At 43.5% G+C, this 15,547-nt stretch overlaps 1 protein-coding gene and 1 long non-coding RNA gene across 2 annotated transcripts in view; both read left to right on the forward strand.

The window, feature by feature from the left end:
* The window catches only part of MAK (male germ cell associated kinase), a 29,326-nt gene extending 14,931 nt beyond the window's left edge, over positions 1-14,395 (forward strand). Inside the window, exons 8-14 of the mRNA XM_054164295.1 lie at positions 507-824; positions 1,658-1,848; positions 3,089-3,219; positions 4,219-4,347; positions 7,007-7,081; positions 10,042-10,170; positions 13,915-14,395. Coding sequence (XP_054020270.1) covers positions 507-824; positions 1,658-1,848; positions 3,089-3,219; positions 4,219-4,347; positions 7,007-7,081; positions 10,042-10,170; positions 13,915-14,069 — 1,128 coding nt within the window. The 3' untranslated portion in view covers positions 14,070-14,395. The remainder of the gene's footprint in view (positions 1-506; positions 825-1,657; positions 1,849-3,088; positions 3,220-4,218; positions 4,348-7,006; positions 7,082-10,041; positions 10,171-13,914) is intronic.
* LOC128897433 (uncharacterized) lies at positions 7,088-9,030 on the forward strand. The gene is made up of 3 exons (XR_008462379.1): positions 7,088-7,856; positions 7,974-8,056; positions 8,672-9,030. It is a non-coding gene; the product is annotated as an uncharacterized LOC128897433 (long non-coding RNA).
* Positions 14,396-15,547: the final 1,152 nt, after the last annotated feature.

The raw sequence follows: 15,547 nt of genomic DNA on the forward strand, positions 1-15,547 counted from the left end.
ATGACTGGAGTGCTACAAATCAATGGTTACAAACTCTTCAGAAGAAACAGGCAAGGAGGGAGAGGGGATGGCATGGCCCTGTAAGTCACAGAGTGTTTTGATTATATTAAGGTTAATGATGGTGATGATAGAGTTGAGTGATTATGGGTAAGAACTGGGGGAAGGTCAACAAGGCAGATAATCCTGGTGGGAGTCTGTTATACACTGTCCAACAGATAAAACACTCTTTAGACATCTGGCAGAGGTCTTGCAATCACTTCAGCTTCCCTGATGCCTGCTGGAAATACAACACAGCAGAGATGGAGCAGTCCAGGAGGTTCCAGAGTTTGTGAAGGATAAATTCCTGACACAGCTGGTGATGGAGCCAATTAGGGAAGGTGCCCTGCTGGAACTGCTGTCTGTGCTGTAGAACTTGCTTAAATGATTCAGAAACCTACTTAGATTCCTTATGAGGTTTCCACAGTCAACTTTTTGAAGTTTAATTTGTTTTATGTCTTCTTCTCCAGGCTTTGAAGTACCCTTATTTTCAAGTTGGTCAAGTTTTAGGACCACCTCCACAGTATCTGGAGAAGCAGACTCCTTTTAAACCAGTTCAGCCAACAGAGCCAAAGCCATCTTTACCTAAACTGGAACCTATATCCAAGCCAGAACCTCTGTCTTCACCTGATACATCAGACAAAACACAGCCACAGCCCTTGTCAAAGGTTAACCACCAGCCTCTTCAGCAAATTCAGCTGCCTCAGAATACAGCTAACCAGCAAGTACCAAAGCAGCAGCAGCAGCCACAACCATTTTTTCCAACTATTGTTAAAAACTCATCACCAGTAAGTTGTTTTCAATAAATACTGGGGGGGGGGGGGTATATTAAAATGTCTTAATTATGTTCAACCAGGCAATCCCTTCTTTATTAGAGGGAATACAGATAATTAGGGACTAACAATTCACAAAAATATCGTTAGCATGCTACAGGAGTGAAAAGGGAAAACTTCACTTGCAAAAAAATACCTGAGGAAAGGTCATCCAGTTCCTAAGCTTGAGTGAATTTAACAGAGATCTGTAGCAGGGTGAATATTAACTTTTGGGTTGTGATCCTCATTTTGCTTTCCACCTCTTCCCTTTGAACTATAATATAAAGTCTGTTTAAAAAAGAACCAGTATTGAGAAAATACTGGAAAACAAACTGCAGACAGATGAAAGGACAGTTTTTAAATCTAATAATTTCTTTGGGAGAGGGTGCTAAGGAAAGGCCTGAGGAACTTCTTTTATTTGTGGTATTTACTTCAGGGCCACAGCATGACTTCCATGAATATTCTGCACCACCATGCCCTACTTTTTGAGCTCATCAGCCACCACTGAGAACATAAGTTCAGCAAGCTACCAGTAGTAGAGGCTGAGCACTGAAGTGGGTCTGCAGACAGAATGCTAACTTCACTCTTTGAAGCAGATTTGAGCAACTGAAGGATGACAGTCTGGTAGATGGACACTCAAAATATCTACTGACATTAAGTTTTGTGCTTTAACTGATTGTGAGACTACGACCAAAATGGGAACAACACAATGAGAAAAATTCCCTCAAGTAGTAGTCAGGAAGTGAATTAGATACAAAATACAAGATTCTAGAATTGGATTAAAGCTTTTATTTTTCCTATTTAAATAGAAACAAGCAGCCAGTGGCCCTCAGAATGGTGCAGTACGTCCTAAAAGCTGCAGAAGACGATGGGGTCAGACTTTGGTAAAGGCTATGGATAGCTGGGATGACTGGGATGACCCTGAATTTGGAATGTCATGTTCAAAGAAGCCTAGCATTGCACTGTTGAAAGAAAAGAAAACCAAGGAATTTCCTTTTGGGTAAGTCTCTTTTAAGTAAAGAGTGTCCATTGACCAGTGTCCACTCTGCAGAGTGACCTTGACAGGCTGGACAGATGGGCAGAGTCCAATGGCATGAGACTTAACACATCCAAGTGTCAGGTTCTGCACATTGGCCACAACAACCCCATGCAGAGCTACAGGCTGGGGTCAGAGTGGCTGGGGAGTGGCCAGGCAGAAAGGGACCTGGGGGTACTGGTCAATAGTAGGCTGAACATGAGCCAGCAGTGTGCCCAGGTGGCCAAGAAGGCCAATGGCATCCTGGCCTGCATCAGGAACAGTGTGGCCAGCAGGAGCAGAGAGGTCATTCTGCCCCTGTGCTCAGCACTGGTTAGGCCACACCTTGAGTACTGTGTCTAGTTCTGGGCCCCTCAGTTTAGGAAAGATGTTGACTTGCTGGAATGTGTCCAGAGAAGGGCAACAAAGCTGGTGAGGGGTTTGGAGCACAAGCCCTATGAGGAGAGGCTGAGGGAGCTGGGGTTGCTTAGCCTGGAGAAGAGGAGGCTCAGGGGAGACCTTATTGCTGTCTACAACTACCTGAAGGGAGGTTGTGGACAGGCTGGGGCTGGTCTCTTCTCCCAGGCAACCAGCACCAGAACAAGAGGACACAGTCTCAAGCTGCACCAGGGGAGGTTCAGGCTGGAGGTTAGGAAGAAGGTCTTCGCAGAGAGAGTGATTGCCCATTGGAATGGGCTGCCCAGGGAGGTGGTGGAGTCACCATCACTGGAGGTGTTTAGGAGGAGACTTGATGGGGTTCTTGGTGCCATGGTTTAGTTGATTAGATAGTGTTGCATGACAAGTTGGACATGATGATCTCGGAGGTCTCTTCCAACCTGTTTAATTCTATTCTGTTCTATTCAAAATGTATAGATTGCTTAAGACAAATGTGCTAAAATTTAAGTCACCAAAATCCTGCCAGAATGTAAACAACACTATGAGCAGACCAGCTTTGGGTGTGGTGTTGATGCAGCACCAGTAATGCCCAAACTGAATCAGATTTGCTTTTATTCCATAGTGTTGGATACACTTTTTTTTGCTTCAGAACCCCAGGTCAGACTCTCAGTAGTAAGAGTTTTGGCTGTTAGCTTATGTGGGAATAAATTCTACTGAAGAAAGTAGGGTAAGAGAAGAGAGAGCACTGTACTCTTCAGGTTAGGGTCAGCTTGTGGTATTCTGAGCTGAAGTTGTTTGTCACACTGTTTTGAACATCTTAATTTTTCAGTTTGCCAGAACCAAAAGCTTCATGCTGTATCCAGCCAGGAGGGGAAAACAAGGTTCTGATGAGAAATGATTCTGGAAGATCAAATACATCAGCAAAACAGTACTATCTAAGACAATCAAGATATCTACCTGGTAAGGTAAACCCCAGTACCTATGGAAAATACAAGCTGTGAACGGTCTATGTACAGCATATTTCAGCCTCTGGAGATCATCTAGTTAAATGCCCCTGCAAAAGCAGTGTCACCTGGAGCAGGTTGCACAGAATTGTGTTCAGGCTCAAACCAACAGAAAGCATTCAACAAACATCTCATAGAATCATAGAATCAATAAGGTTGGAAAAGACCTCAAAGATCAAGTCCAACCTGTCACCCAACACCTCATGACTACTAAACAGCGGCTTCAAGTGCCACGTCCAGTCCCTTTTTGAACACCTCCAGGGACATTGACTCCACCACCTCCCTGGGCAGCCCATTCCAATGGCTAACAACTCTCTCTGTGAAGAACTTTCTCCTCACCTCGAGCCTAAACTTCCCTTGGTGCAGCTTGAGACTGTGTCCTCTTGTTCTGGTGCTGATTACCTGGGAGAAGAGACCAAGCCCCATTTGGCTACAACCACCCTTCAGGTAGTTGTAGACAGCAATAAGGTCTCCCCTGAGCCTTCTCTTCTCCAGGCTAAACAATGCCAGCTCCCTTAGCCTCTCCTCATAGGGCTTGTGCTCAAGGCCTCTCACCAGCCTTGTTGCCCTTCAGCTGGATCAGGTTGCTCACAGCTCCATATAACCTGACCTAGAATGGTTCCAGGGATAGGGCATCTCCTGATCAACTTGTGCCAGTGTTTGCCCTGTCTAACCTGACCTGAAATGGCTGAAGGTATGGGACATGTACTGCTTCTCTGGGCAACTTGTACCAGTGTTTAACCACCCTCAGTGTGAAAGATTCCATCTTTAGATCTAGTCTAAATCTCCCCTTTTTTAGTTTAAAAACATCACTTCTTGTCCTGTCACAGCAGGAGAATCAGTGGCCGTTGTTCTTCTGTATGAATGATGTTTACATTGTAGCACAAGTAGTTCAGTGTTGTTTTGGCTAAATTATGCTTGAAAATGTGTGACTTTTTAACTTGGTTTTTTTTAGGTGTAAACCCAAAGAGTGTCTCTTTAGCAGCAGTCAAAGAAGGCTCCCATGGAACCTGGAATAACCAGTTGTTCTCTAAACCGCTGGCACATGCTGGAGGAGGAGTGAATTTGAACAGAAATACCACAGGTAGAAGTGTCATTTAAAATGTCACATTATATCTTATCCTACTTCAATTAATTAAGACCATCTGCTGCAGGAATAGATTCTAGACTGTTGGGTTTTTTTCTCCTTTTAATGACAGACTTAAAAACTTTGCAGGTAAACTATGTGTTTGGCTTTCAGAGTATAAAGCAAGTTTAGATCAGCCCTTCTTATAATGTTCTGTCAAGATAAATTGTGTCCATAATCCTCTTAGACCATTGTTTTACTGTGCTAATTTAAGCAAAGAGTTTGACCTCCTTACTGCCTGGTCAGGGTGCCATGGCACACTCTCCAACAGCAGCCACATGTATGAAAACAAGTGTGGTATGTAATGTGTTATAGAAGTACTGCCCCAGTATTCTAAACATGTCTTTTAACAATCCACTAGCCTTGTCCCAAATACTTAGCTGTGTGAGGAGCAGCTGAGGGAACTGAGATTGTTTAGCCTGGAGAAAAGAAGGCTCAGGGGAGACCTTCTTACACTCTACAACTGCCTAAAACAACGTTGGAGTAGGGTGGGGGTCAACCTCTTCTCCCAGGTAACAAGAGAAAGGACGAGAAAAATGGCCACAGGTTGGACCAGGAGAGGTTTGGGAAGGGTATTAGGAGGAATTTTTCATAGCAACAGCTGTACAGCCCTGGAACAGGCTGCCTGTTGGGGTCCTGCAGGGATCTAAAAGAAATGTAGATACATGGCTGAGGGACATGGTTTAGTGGTGACCTGGCAGTGCTGGGTTAACAGTTGGACTTCGTGATCTTGGAGGTCTCTTCCAATCAAAACAATTCTATGATTCTATGAAAAGTCCCCTTGTCTTCAGCAAGGAGCTTGGGAGTCAGGTGCCTGTCACTGTACTTTGTGAAGAACATTATCACCAGCATTTTATGGAGTGAAGACTAAGACTAGTTAAGTGGTTTAGTTAAGATTTCACTGAGGAATGTGTCAGACTCCACATTAAGATCTTTTCTAACCATCAGGCCCTGTACATTAAGTGCAGTGTCCCATGACTCTGTTTACAGGAGGTTGCCTTGTTAACAACTTTGCAGCCATTGTCCAGCTAACAGGAGTCACTTCCAAATACTTTAATGACAATAAACCACTTAGTCCTGTATCAAAAGAATTCCAGAAGGTTTGTTTACACACAAAAGCTATTCTCCTGCTTAACAGAACTTTAGTGGCCGTTCTGTAGGGGCAAGAAACCTGGTTTTCCCTCTAAAAGTCAGCTGAGCTCTATGTTGTTTATCTGACATCATGTGAAAGATTTTTAGGAAGTGGAAAAATAATGTCACCTGCCAGAATTTTGATGGACTAGAGCAGATGTGTTTGAGCAATCACCATATGTACCTTTTTGCTTTGTGAAATAATAGTATCTGGGTTTCTCAGAATTAATTCAAGGGCATCAAAGCTGGTGAGGGGTTTAGAGCACAAGCCCTATGAGGGGAGGCTGAGGGAGCTGGGGTTGCTTAGCCTGGAGAAGAGGAGGCTCAGAGGAGACCTTATTGCTGTCTACAACTACCTGAAGGGAGGTCGTAGCCAGGAGGGGGTTGGTCTCTTCTCCCGGGCAGCCAGCACCAGAACAAGAGGACACAGTCTCAAGCTGCACCAGGGGTGGTTTAGGCTGGATGTTAGGAAGAAGTTCTTCATAGAAAGAGTGATTGCCCATTGGAATGGGCTGCCCAGGGAGGTGGTGGAGTCACCATCACTGGAGGTGTTTAGGAAGAGACTGGATGGGGCACTTGGTGCCATAGTTTAGTTGATTAGATGGTGTTGGGTGATAGGTTGGATGTGATGATCTCGGAGGTCTTTTCCAACCTGGTTTAGTCTATTCTATTCTATTCTATTCTATTCTATTCTATTCTATTCTATTCTATTCTATTCTATTCTATTCTATTCTATTCTATTCTATTCTATTCTAATTACCTTAGTTATAACATAGTCTTGCAAGGCAGTTAGACACAGAAAGGCAATGAGCTGTTTCCAAAAGGAGAGACCCAATGAAACCAGGATAGCTGGAGCACAGATCACGGAAATACAGCACACGGAAATGATGTCTGTTTTCCTTGCTCACAGTGACAGAATTAGAAGCTGACACTATGCTGTTGACTGTTCAAATAACCATGCTGAGAGTATGTGTGTTCATTTGCTTTTCTTTTTTCTTTCATACACAACACTGTGCTAAGGTGAAATAAGAGCAAGCAGTTACAAAAACACTGTATTTATGAAGACTAGCAAGGCGCTGATCAGTCAGCTTTGCAGACATGCCCAAGTGCTTAAACTTGGGATTTATGTTTTTGTGTGACTGGAATGTGATTGCATTGTTGGTCAATCACATCTTTATTCCAGTAATAGAAAGGATCTTGTAAAGTAACTAGATACAGTAACGTTTCCTGCCTGATAAAATAAGAATGAGACAGGTATAAAAGTCACAGAATCACAGAGCGGTGGAGGTTAGAAGAGACCTCTGGAGATCATCTAGTCCAATCCCCTTGCTAAGGCAGGTTCTCCTACAGCAGGTTATATTTTTTTTCCTTGCTTTCTTTGTTTTCCTTCCTTTCTTTTACATCACCTAGACAGATGCTTCATAAACTGTTCCTACAGTTCTGTCTTTCCAACTTTTTCTCTTCCTTTCATTCTCCTTGCCTACAGATGAGAACTTAATTATACCTATTGAAAAGCTATCATGCAGAGAAAAGTTGAATGAAAAATTAGAGGATCCAAAAGGTAATTTATAGCAATTATAGCCTGGTTCTTTGCACAATCATGTTTTAAATGTTGTAAAAATTGCACTTAGAATGAAGGTTCTGGATGATCATGTACTTCATCCATAGCTGTAATCTGGCTTTGCAAACCTTGCTGTCTTCATTGTGACTTCCTCTGGACTCTTGGCATTTTTATGTGCTTTAAAAGACAGAGAACAGTTTGTTACCCTAATTACAATTCACAGCATGTCACTGCACTGTTGCTGGTTCATGGTGAAGCAGCAATCCTAAAGCAGCAGCATCTCTCCTGAAGGACTGCTTGTTCCTAACAGCACTTGAGACTTGTGCCACTGACTGCATTCTGATTTTCCAGTTGTCCTGATTTTACAGTACTATGTTTGCATGGATTTGTGTGGATTTACCTTAGCATAAAGGGTGGAAACTCAAATTTCCAGGCATCTTGGTTTGTGTCTAAATACAGATTGTAAAGCTGCTATAAAAGCTGCTTTCCCACCATTTCTGCTTTGTCTGGTGTGACCTGCCCATGTGGTAAGCCTTACTGCAGCTATTTAGAGAGCTTTTTAAACACAGATCAAACTATTTGATGTCTTTATCCTTCATGAAGCATCAGAAATGTGTTGACAGAGGTAGGGTGTATGGCCTGGGCCATGCTTGCACCTGCTGACATCATGCTTATGAGCACTCGCATATACACCTGCCACTGAGACCTCTTGGCCATCTGATGGATGACTGCTTCTATAGCAAGAACACCTTCTTGTGTACAGCAGTGGCCTCAGGTAAGGAACTGCTTTTCAATATGATATTGGTTTATTTGTAATTATTATGTTATTTTACACTGAACTATTTTTCTCCTCCTTCCTTTGTTCTCATCCAACAAAAGATCACCCATCCAGACCTGTTTCACCCAGGCTGTTCCTCCTGGATGCACTCTGCCATTTCCTGCAGGAGGGTTCATAAAGGATACTGGACATGAGAGGTAAGAACCACACAATATTTCACCAGCTTTTGACAGGTAGGCAGCTATGCTGAGCTGCAGGTAAGTATCAGGCAGTAGTCTTTTTGAAGCTACATTCATTGAGGCCTGTCATGTTCTTGATTTTCATAGAATCATAGAATGGTCTGGGTTGGAAGGGACCTTTAAAGGTCATCTAGTCCAACCCCCTCTGCAGTAAGCAGGGACATCCTCAACTAGATCAGGTTGCCCAGAGCCCTGTTGAGCCTCACCTTGAAATCTCCAGGGATGGGGCCTCAACTACTGCCTTGGGCAAGCTGTTCCAGTGTTTCCAGAGAGCATGTTTCTAGAGGCAGAGACCTACATAGGTAAAGAAATTTTCTTGCCTTCTCTCAATTCCTGTATGCTTTCTACAAAGCTATAATTAGTGGCAAAATTTACTTATGAGATTCTTTAAACTGCTAAACCACCACTACCTAATTCAGACCTCAGAATTTTAAGGAATGCCTCTGAGCTCTCAGACTATGAACCACTCCCAGTGAAATAATTATAAACTAGAGGAATAAGAGTATGTGTGTGTGTGTATATGTCCACAGGCAGGTGATTAAGCCACTAAAACTGTCTTGTTTTGGCTTTCAGGCAAATTCCTGAAAAGGAAGAACAACTCAGAGGCTACAGGAAAGTTAAATTTTGCTGGAATACTTTATTAAAGTTGTATTTTTCACCAGGACTCTTGAGTCATTCTTTACTGTGCTGGAGACTGGCATCAACTGGGCACAGGGAAGCCACATGCAGCACTGACAGAAGTGACAGTCTGGGGAGACTGGCAAAACTGAGTGAGCTGAATGCTCCTTGTTAGTGCTTCTGAACAGGGAGCTATGGAATGACCCAACACAGCTGTAATTAGCTGAAGAGACAATTTTGGGTTTGTGGATGACCAGTTTTGCAGCTTATAGATGCACTGCTCTGAGCTCCAAAATCATCACAGAGGAGCTGGGAGTGTTTGAGATCTTTGAGGCCAGAGATTTAGGAGACAGAAAAACTGTAAAATCAGATACTGTTACTGCAACTACTGTTGAAACTGTGCTGAAGATTAATGTAATAAAAATGCTCACACCTGATAAAGACCAAATTAAAACCACTGTGTAGGCCCATGTAGTTCACTAATTTAATACTACTGAATGCAGAACCACATCACTAGAGAAAAGTATTCCTCTCTGGACACTTTGCCAGCACAGTTTTAACACTATCCCAAGTGATGAAAGAAATGGTAAGAAGTTTTCTTGAAGCAGGCAGTCTTAAGTAATTTCAGCACTAATTTTGTGTGTCAATTCACAAGGTTTCTCAGCTTCCACATGAGGATGGTCATGTCAACATCCCCAAGGTATTGCTACATTAAAGGAAGATCTGGACCAATGCTGGGCACCACAGAATTATAACCAGGATTACAGAAAGAGGATCTGACATTCAAATTGTGGAACCAGACAAGTCAACTTCAAGTGGTGCACCACTTCCCACAAGAGAACTTTGGGTTCATTGTAGAATTAGGTCAAACATGTTGAGCACAAGAGTACTCTTAAGGACTAGTTTTCAACTACTGCAGGGTTTAAGCCAGCTTCTGGTAAAGCAAGTAGCTGTAAGGAAAAGGTAAGATCCTACCTTACTGTAAAAGTTGGTGTAAACCTTTCTGTGTGATTTTAAATGTAATGAAAGTACTAATGAAACATTCATCCTGCTCTGTTGTCTTTATTATTATGCTGAATTGCTGATCAGCTGTAGTGGAACTGCAACTCAGTGAGTCTGTTAAGTGCTAGGGTGAGTCCAACTAATATACCAAGCAAAGAATTAATACCTTTGGTTGCTGGTTTTTTTTCAGCAGACAAGCACTAGAGAGTTTTCAAAACACTCAGTACTCCTGTGGGGTTGCAAATGTATTTTGAAATGCCTATGAAAAGGTAGCAAGGTTTTCCTGAATGCAAGTGAAAATACTAAAACTCTGTGTTCAACAGGAAATCCTGGCTTTGTGAGTGGTGCTGCTTACAACCCATCAGGAGCATACATCCCTTCCTTTCACAAAAAAGAAGTTGGATCAGCAGGGCAGCGGATACAGCTAGCTCCTCTTGGTGCACCTGTATCAGGTGAGGAACATCCTTTCACCATATCTATCAGAAGCAAAGAGAATTGTTCATTTCTCATGTTTCCTACAAGATTTATTAACCCTTAGTAAGGTTTCCCTCAGTAGGATTCCTGGCCATAAATTGTTCTTAACACCAACAAATTGAATGTAGGTGTGTAGAGGCAGTGCTGAGAGCTAGAGAAACTATTGCTATTATTATTTGTTAGATGAAGGTGGAAACCTTTTGTAATCTCCAGGCATGTTCCAGCAACTCAGTGTCCCTCCTGTAGTGTGGGGCCCAAAACTGAACCCAGTATTTGAGGTGTAGCCTTATTAGTGCTTAGTACAGGGGCACAATCCATTCCCTACTCCTGCTGGCCACATTATTCCTGATACAGGCCAGGGCCACCTGAGCATACTGCTGGATCATGTTCAGACAGCTGTCCACTAACACCCCCAGGTCCTTTCCTGTCAGGCAGTTTTCCAGCCACTTGGCTCTAAGCCTGTAGCATTGCATGGAGGAGTTGTGACCCAAGTGCAGCACCTGGCACTTGGCCTTACTAAACCTCATACAACTGACCTTGGCCCATCAATCCAGCCTGTCCAGATCCCTTTGCAGAGCCTTCCTACCTTCAAGCTGATCAACACTCCCACTCAACTTTGTGTCATCTGCAAACTCAGTGAGGGTGCACTCAATTCCCTCATCCAGATCATTGGTAAAGATTTTAAATAGAACTGGCCCCAATGCTGAGCCCTATGAACACCACTAGTAACCAGCCAGCATCTGGATTTAACTCCCAGTCTAAACTTCCCAGGGCACAATTTGAGGCTATTTCCTCTCATTCTATCACTTGATACTAAGGAGAAGAGACTGACCCCCACCTCACTTCAACTTCCTTTCAGATAGTTGTAGAGAACAGTGAGGTCTCCCCTCAGCCTCCTCTTCTCCATCCACCACCACTCTTAGGTCCAGACCATCCAAACAGTTTCTAAACCAGTGAAGCATCACAGAATCATAGAATTATTTCAGATGGAAAAGACCTCTAAGATAATTGAGTCCAGTATCTGCAGCCTTTCCCCTCATCCACTAAGCAGATCAGGAGAAACTGTTTTGTGAGTGATATTCAGAGCCCTTGTCCAAACCAAACAGCACACCTTTCTAGTTACTTCAGTGGAAATAACAAGGCCCTAAACTCAGCATTCCTAGTTTAACTAAAGGCCCTATGGCAAAGCAATCAGACATGGCCCTGCTTAATAATGTCCTTTTGCTGACTTGCTCTCTTCACAGAATGGATTAGGTTGGAAGGGACCTTTAAAGGTTGTCTAGTCCAACCTCCCTGCAGCGAGCAGGGACAACTTCAACTAGATCAGGCTGCTTAGAGCCATATCCAACCTGATCTGCAAGCAACAGGACTAGAGGAAATGGTTTCAAGATGCACCAGAGGAGGTTCAGGCTGTATGCTGAAATACTTCCCCACAGAGAGGGTTATCAAACATTGGAATGGTCAGCCCAGGGCAGTGGTGGAGTCACCATCTCTGGAGCTGTTTAAGCAGTATGTGGACCTGGCATTTAGGGGCATGGTTTAGTGTTGACCCTTCAGTACTGGGTCAAAGGTTGGACTGGGTGACCTTTGATTCTGTGATTCTGTTTCCACAGTAACTCTTTTGAGTTACCTGTTCTTAAGAACTTGCAAGTGACTTCAGAGAAGTGAGGAAGGAAGGAGGTGGCACACATATATTACATACACTTAAATGTGTGCATAGTCTCAACTAATCAGAAGCCCACCAGGGAACACTAGTGCTGCACTTCATTATCTTATCAAGTCACTGCTGAAACACAACAGCCAGAGTTTTGATTTGTTACACTGTGTGAATCAAGAAGGTCACAGAAGGCCAAAATCTGCTCCTATCTCTAGACTGCTGTGAATAATATGAATTAAAAAGATTTACATATGGTGATCCAAAGAGAAATAAATTCACTGTTAATCTGTAATCAGAAATGGAATATGCACAGTAAAAGTCAGAAAGGCTGGCTGGCAGGTGGAGGTCAATTAGGAGACTCTTCCATGTCCCAGAGAAGAACAAGAATCCATTTAGCCTAAGCTCTGCAGACTTGCATGGGAAGAGAGATAAGAACGAAGCAAATGGCAGGGTTTATCTCCTATCACTCAATACTTGAACATTAACATTTTTGGTGACCCTTCACTTTGTATTATCCAAACTGAAATAAGTTATGCCCTCAATTGCTTTTGTACTCTTCACTTGTTCTGTTAATGCCATACGTTAATGTAGGCTAAAAGATCTGTCTGTCTGAGGAAAATGCCAAGACCTGGGAAAACTGACCTGCAACTCCCTGAAAGGAAGTTATAGCAAGGTGGGAGTCAGTCTTTAAAGTAACAAGCAACAGGACAAGAGAAAACTGCCTCAAATTGCACCAGGGGAGGGTTAGCCTGGACATCAGGAAAAATTTCTTCACTGAAAGAGTGGTTAAGCCCTGGAACAGGCTGGCCAGGGAAGTAGAGTCACCATTCCTGCAAGTGTGGGAAGGACAGGCAGGGGAGGGGGAGAAGAGATGTTGCCCTCTACATCAGTGACCATCTGGAATCAGTGGAGCTCCACCTGGGGAAGGATGATGAGCTGGTTGAGAGCATATAAGTGAAGATTAAAGAGAAGACAGAAGGTGATGTTACTGTAGGGGTCTGCTGCAGGCCACCTGACCAGCAGAAGCAAGTAGATGAGACCCTACATAAGCAGATAGAAGTGGCTTTGTGTTCACTGGCCCTGGTCCTCATGGGTGATTTCAGTCACCCTGAGATCTGCTGAAGGGACAACACAGCAAGGCACCAGCTATCCAGGATGTTCCTGGAATGCACAAATGACAACTTTCTCCTCCAAATGGTGGAGGAACCAACAAGAAAAGGTGTTATGCTGGACCTTGTTCTCACTAACAGGGAAGGGCTGGTGACCAATATGAGGCTCAGGGACAGCCTTGGCTGCAATGACCATGATGGCATCTGTGAGGATGTATTCCAGGCTTACAACCCTGGACTTTAGGCATGCAGACTTTGATTGCTTCAGGGATCTGCTGGCCAGAGTATCGTGGGACAAAGCCCTAGAGGGAAGCAGGGCCCAGGACAGCTGGTCCATGCTCAAGGATCACCTTCTGATCTGATTGACCTTCTGTGATTCTGTTACCATGTGAAATGCAGAAAGGGGAAATCTGAGTAGGAAGGCTGGAAATACAGTAATGTACTACTCCCAGTGCCTGAGAGCCGTACATGCCTGGTGACTTGGAACAGGCCCTACAAAAATCAATGGAGAAACAGGAAATGGAGGTGAAGAGGATTCACCACCATGTGAACAGAATCAGGAGTTCTTAGCTATAGAGGAGGGAAACAAAAGTCTTAAAACCCTCGAAGGATCAGGAGTGTGTCCATTTTTAAATGTTGGAGGCACAGAACACTTCTACTCTGTAGCAGTTTTGAAGCAGGAGATAGTTGTAGACATAAGCATCAGTTTTCCCCCTCAATTTCAATGTTTTTTTCAAGGGATTTCTGCAAAACCAGCATCCAGTAGATGAGAATTACTAGTAAAGTACACAAACCACAGGAAGCGTTAACCTTATCTGACAAGAAGCACAGGCAGCGTATCAGAGAGCAAAGCACCCTTCAGTAAAAGTCATCTTTAAGCTTGCATTCTTTTATCTGTAAAAAGGAGTGAAACACCTTTTGATTCATAATTAATTCTGACTTCTTGTTCCTTTCAGATTATTCCTGGAAAGCCAAAGCTGCTCGTGCTCAGTTACCAGGCCCCGCTGTGAATTCAGGAGCAAGAAATACGTCCCTCTCCAGCCGCCCGCCAGCCATTCCGCCAGTGCATGGAAGAACAGACTGGCTGGCCAAATACGGAGGAAACAGATGAAAAACACCATCCTGGAAAGATGTCCTGTGAGCTGGGTTCAGTTCTCCAGCACTGGAAACCCTGAAATGCCTATTTGCTCTCACTTTTCCTAAGACTATGCAGTAGTAACTCAGAAAAAAAAGACCTTGTGTTCTATCACCTGTATAATACCACCTCAAATATTGGCTGTAAAGTAGACTTTATTAAGTATTGTGTAAGAAATATTGCCAAAACTCCTGAGAAGTAGATTTCACTTGGTGTGTTTCTATAGATGGGTCTCCTTTCCTCAGACTCTTAAAACAGCTGTTACAGTTGTTCACCCAGTGCAGCGTCCCCTGTTGGCATACGAATAGAATAGGGATGGAATGGAATAGGAATGGAATGGAATGGGAATGGCATGAAATGGAATTGGAATGGGAATGGGATGAAATGGAATGGGAATGGAATGGGAATGGAATTGGAATGGAATGGAATTGGAATGGAACGGGAATGGAATGGAAATGGGAATGGAATTGGAATGGAAATGGAAATGGAATGGAATTGGAATGGAATGACCAGGTTGGAAAAGACCTTTGAGATCATCAAGTCCAACCTATCATCCAACACTATCTAATCAACTAAACCATGGCACCAAGCACCCCATCCAGTCTCTCTATGCTTGAGGCACAGTGAGCTAGAGAAGCAGGGCTAAAGCAGAGCAGCACCACGCTTTCAGGTTTCAGGCTGGTTCCTTACCAGAAGGATGAGAGTGAAAGCACAAATGAGGCTTTGTGAAGAACATCACACTCTCCTGTAAAGATTTCAGAACTCACTCAGAACCTGAGAGTTACCTAACAATCTGTAATGTGAAAATATTCAAAATAGCAATGAGAATTTGACTCAATGTGTAGTAGGACAGAAGCAACTCACTGATAAATGCTACACAAGGGTCTAAAATCACAGAATCACAGAATGTTAGAGGTTGGAAGGGACCTCCAAAGATCAAGTCCAATGCCCCTGCCAAAGCAGCATCACGCAGGTTAGTCTGCACAGGAATGCATCCAGATGGATTTTCCATGTCTCCAGAGAATGAGACTTCAGAGCCTCTCTGGGCAGCCTGTTCCAGTGCTCTGTCACCCTCACTGTAAAGAAGTTTCTCCTCATGTTGAGGTGAGACCTTCTATGTTTTTATTTATATCCACTGTTCCTCATTACTGCTCACCACTGAAAACAGATTGGCCCCATCCACTTGACACCCACCCCTCAGATATTTATAGACATTGATGAGATCCCCTCTCAGCCTTCTCAAGACTGTACAGTCCCAGTTTTCTTAGTCTCTCTTCATAGGAGAGATCCTCAAGTCCCCTAATCATCCTCTTGGTCTTCCTTTGGAATCTTTCTAGCAGATCTCTTTCTCTCTTGAATTGGGAATCTTGGCCCACACATGGCTATACAATGATATATTGGGAAACAGCCAAACTGAATACTAGACTTACTTGTAGATTTAGGCTGTAGTGCAT

Source organism: Dryobates pubescens, chromosome 9 (assembly GCF_014839835.1).
Source record: "Dryobates pubescens isolate bDryPub1 chromosome 9, bDryPub1.pri, whole genome shotgun sequence".
Taxonomy (NCBI): Eukaryota; Metazoa; Chordata; class Aves; order Piciformes; family Picidae; genus Dryobates; species Dryobates pubescens.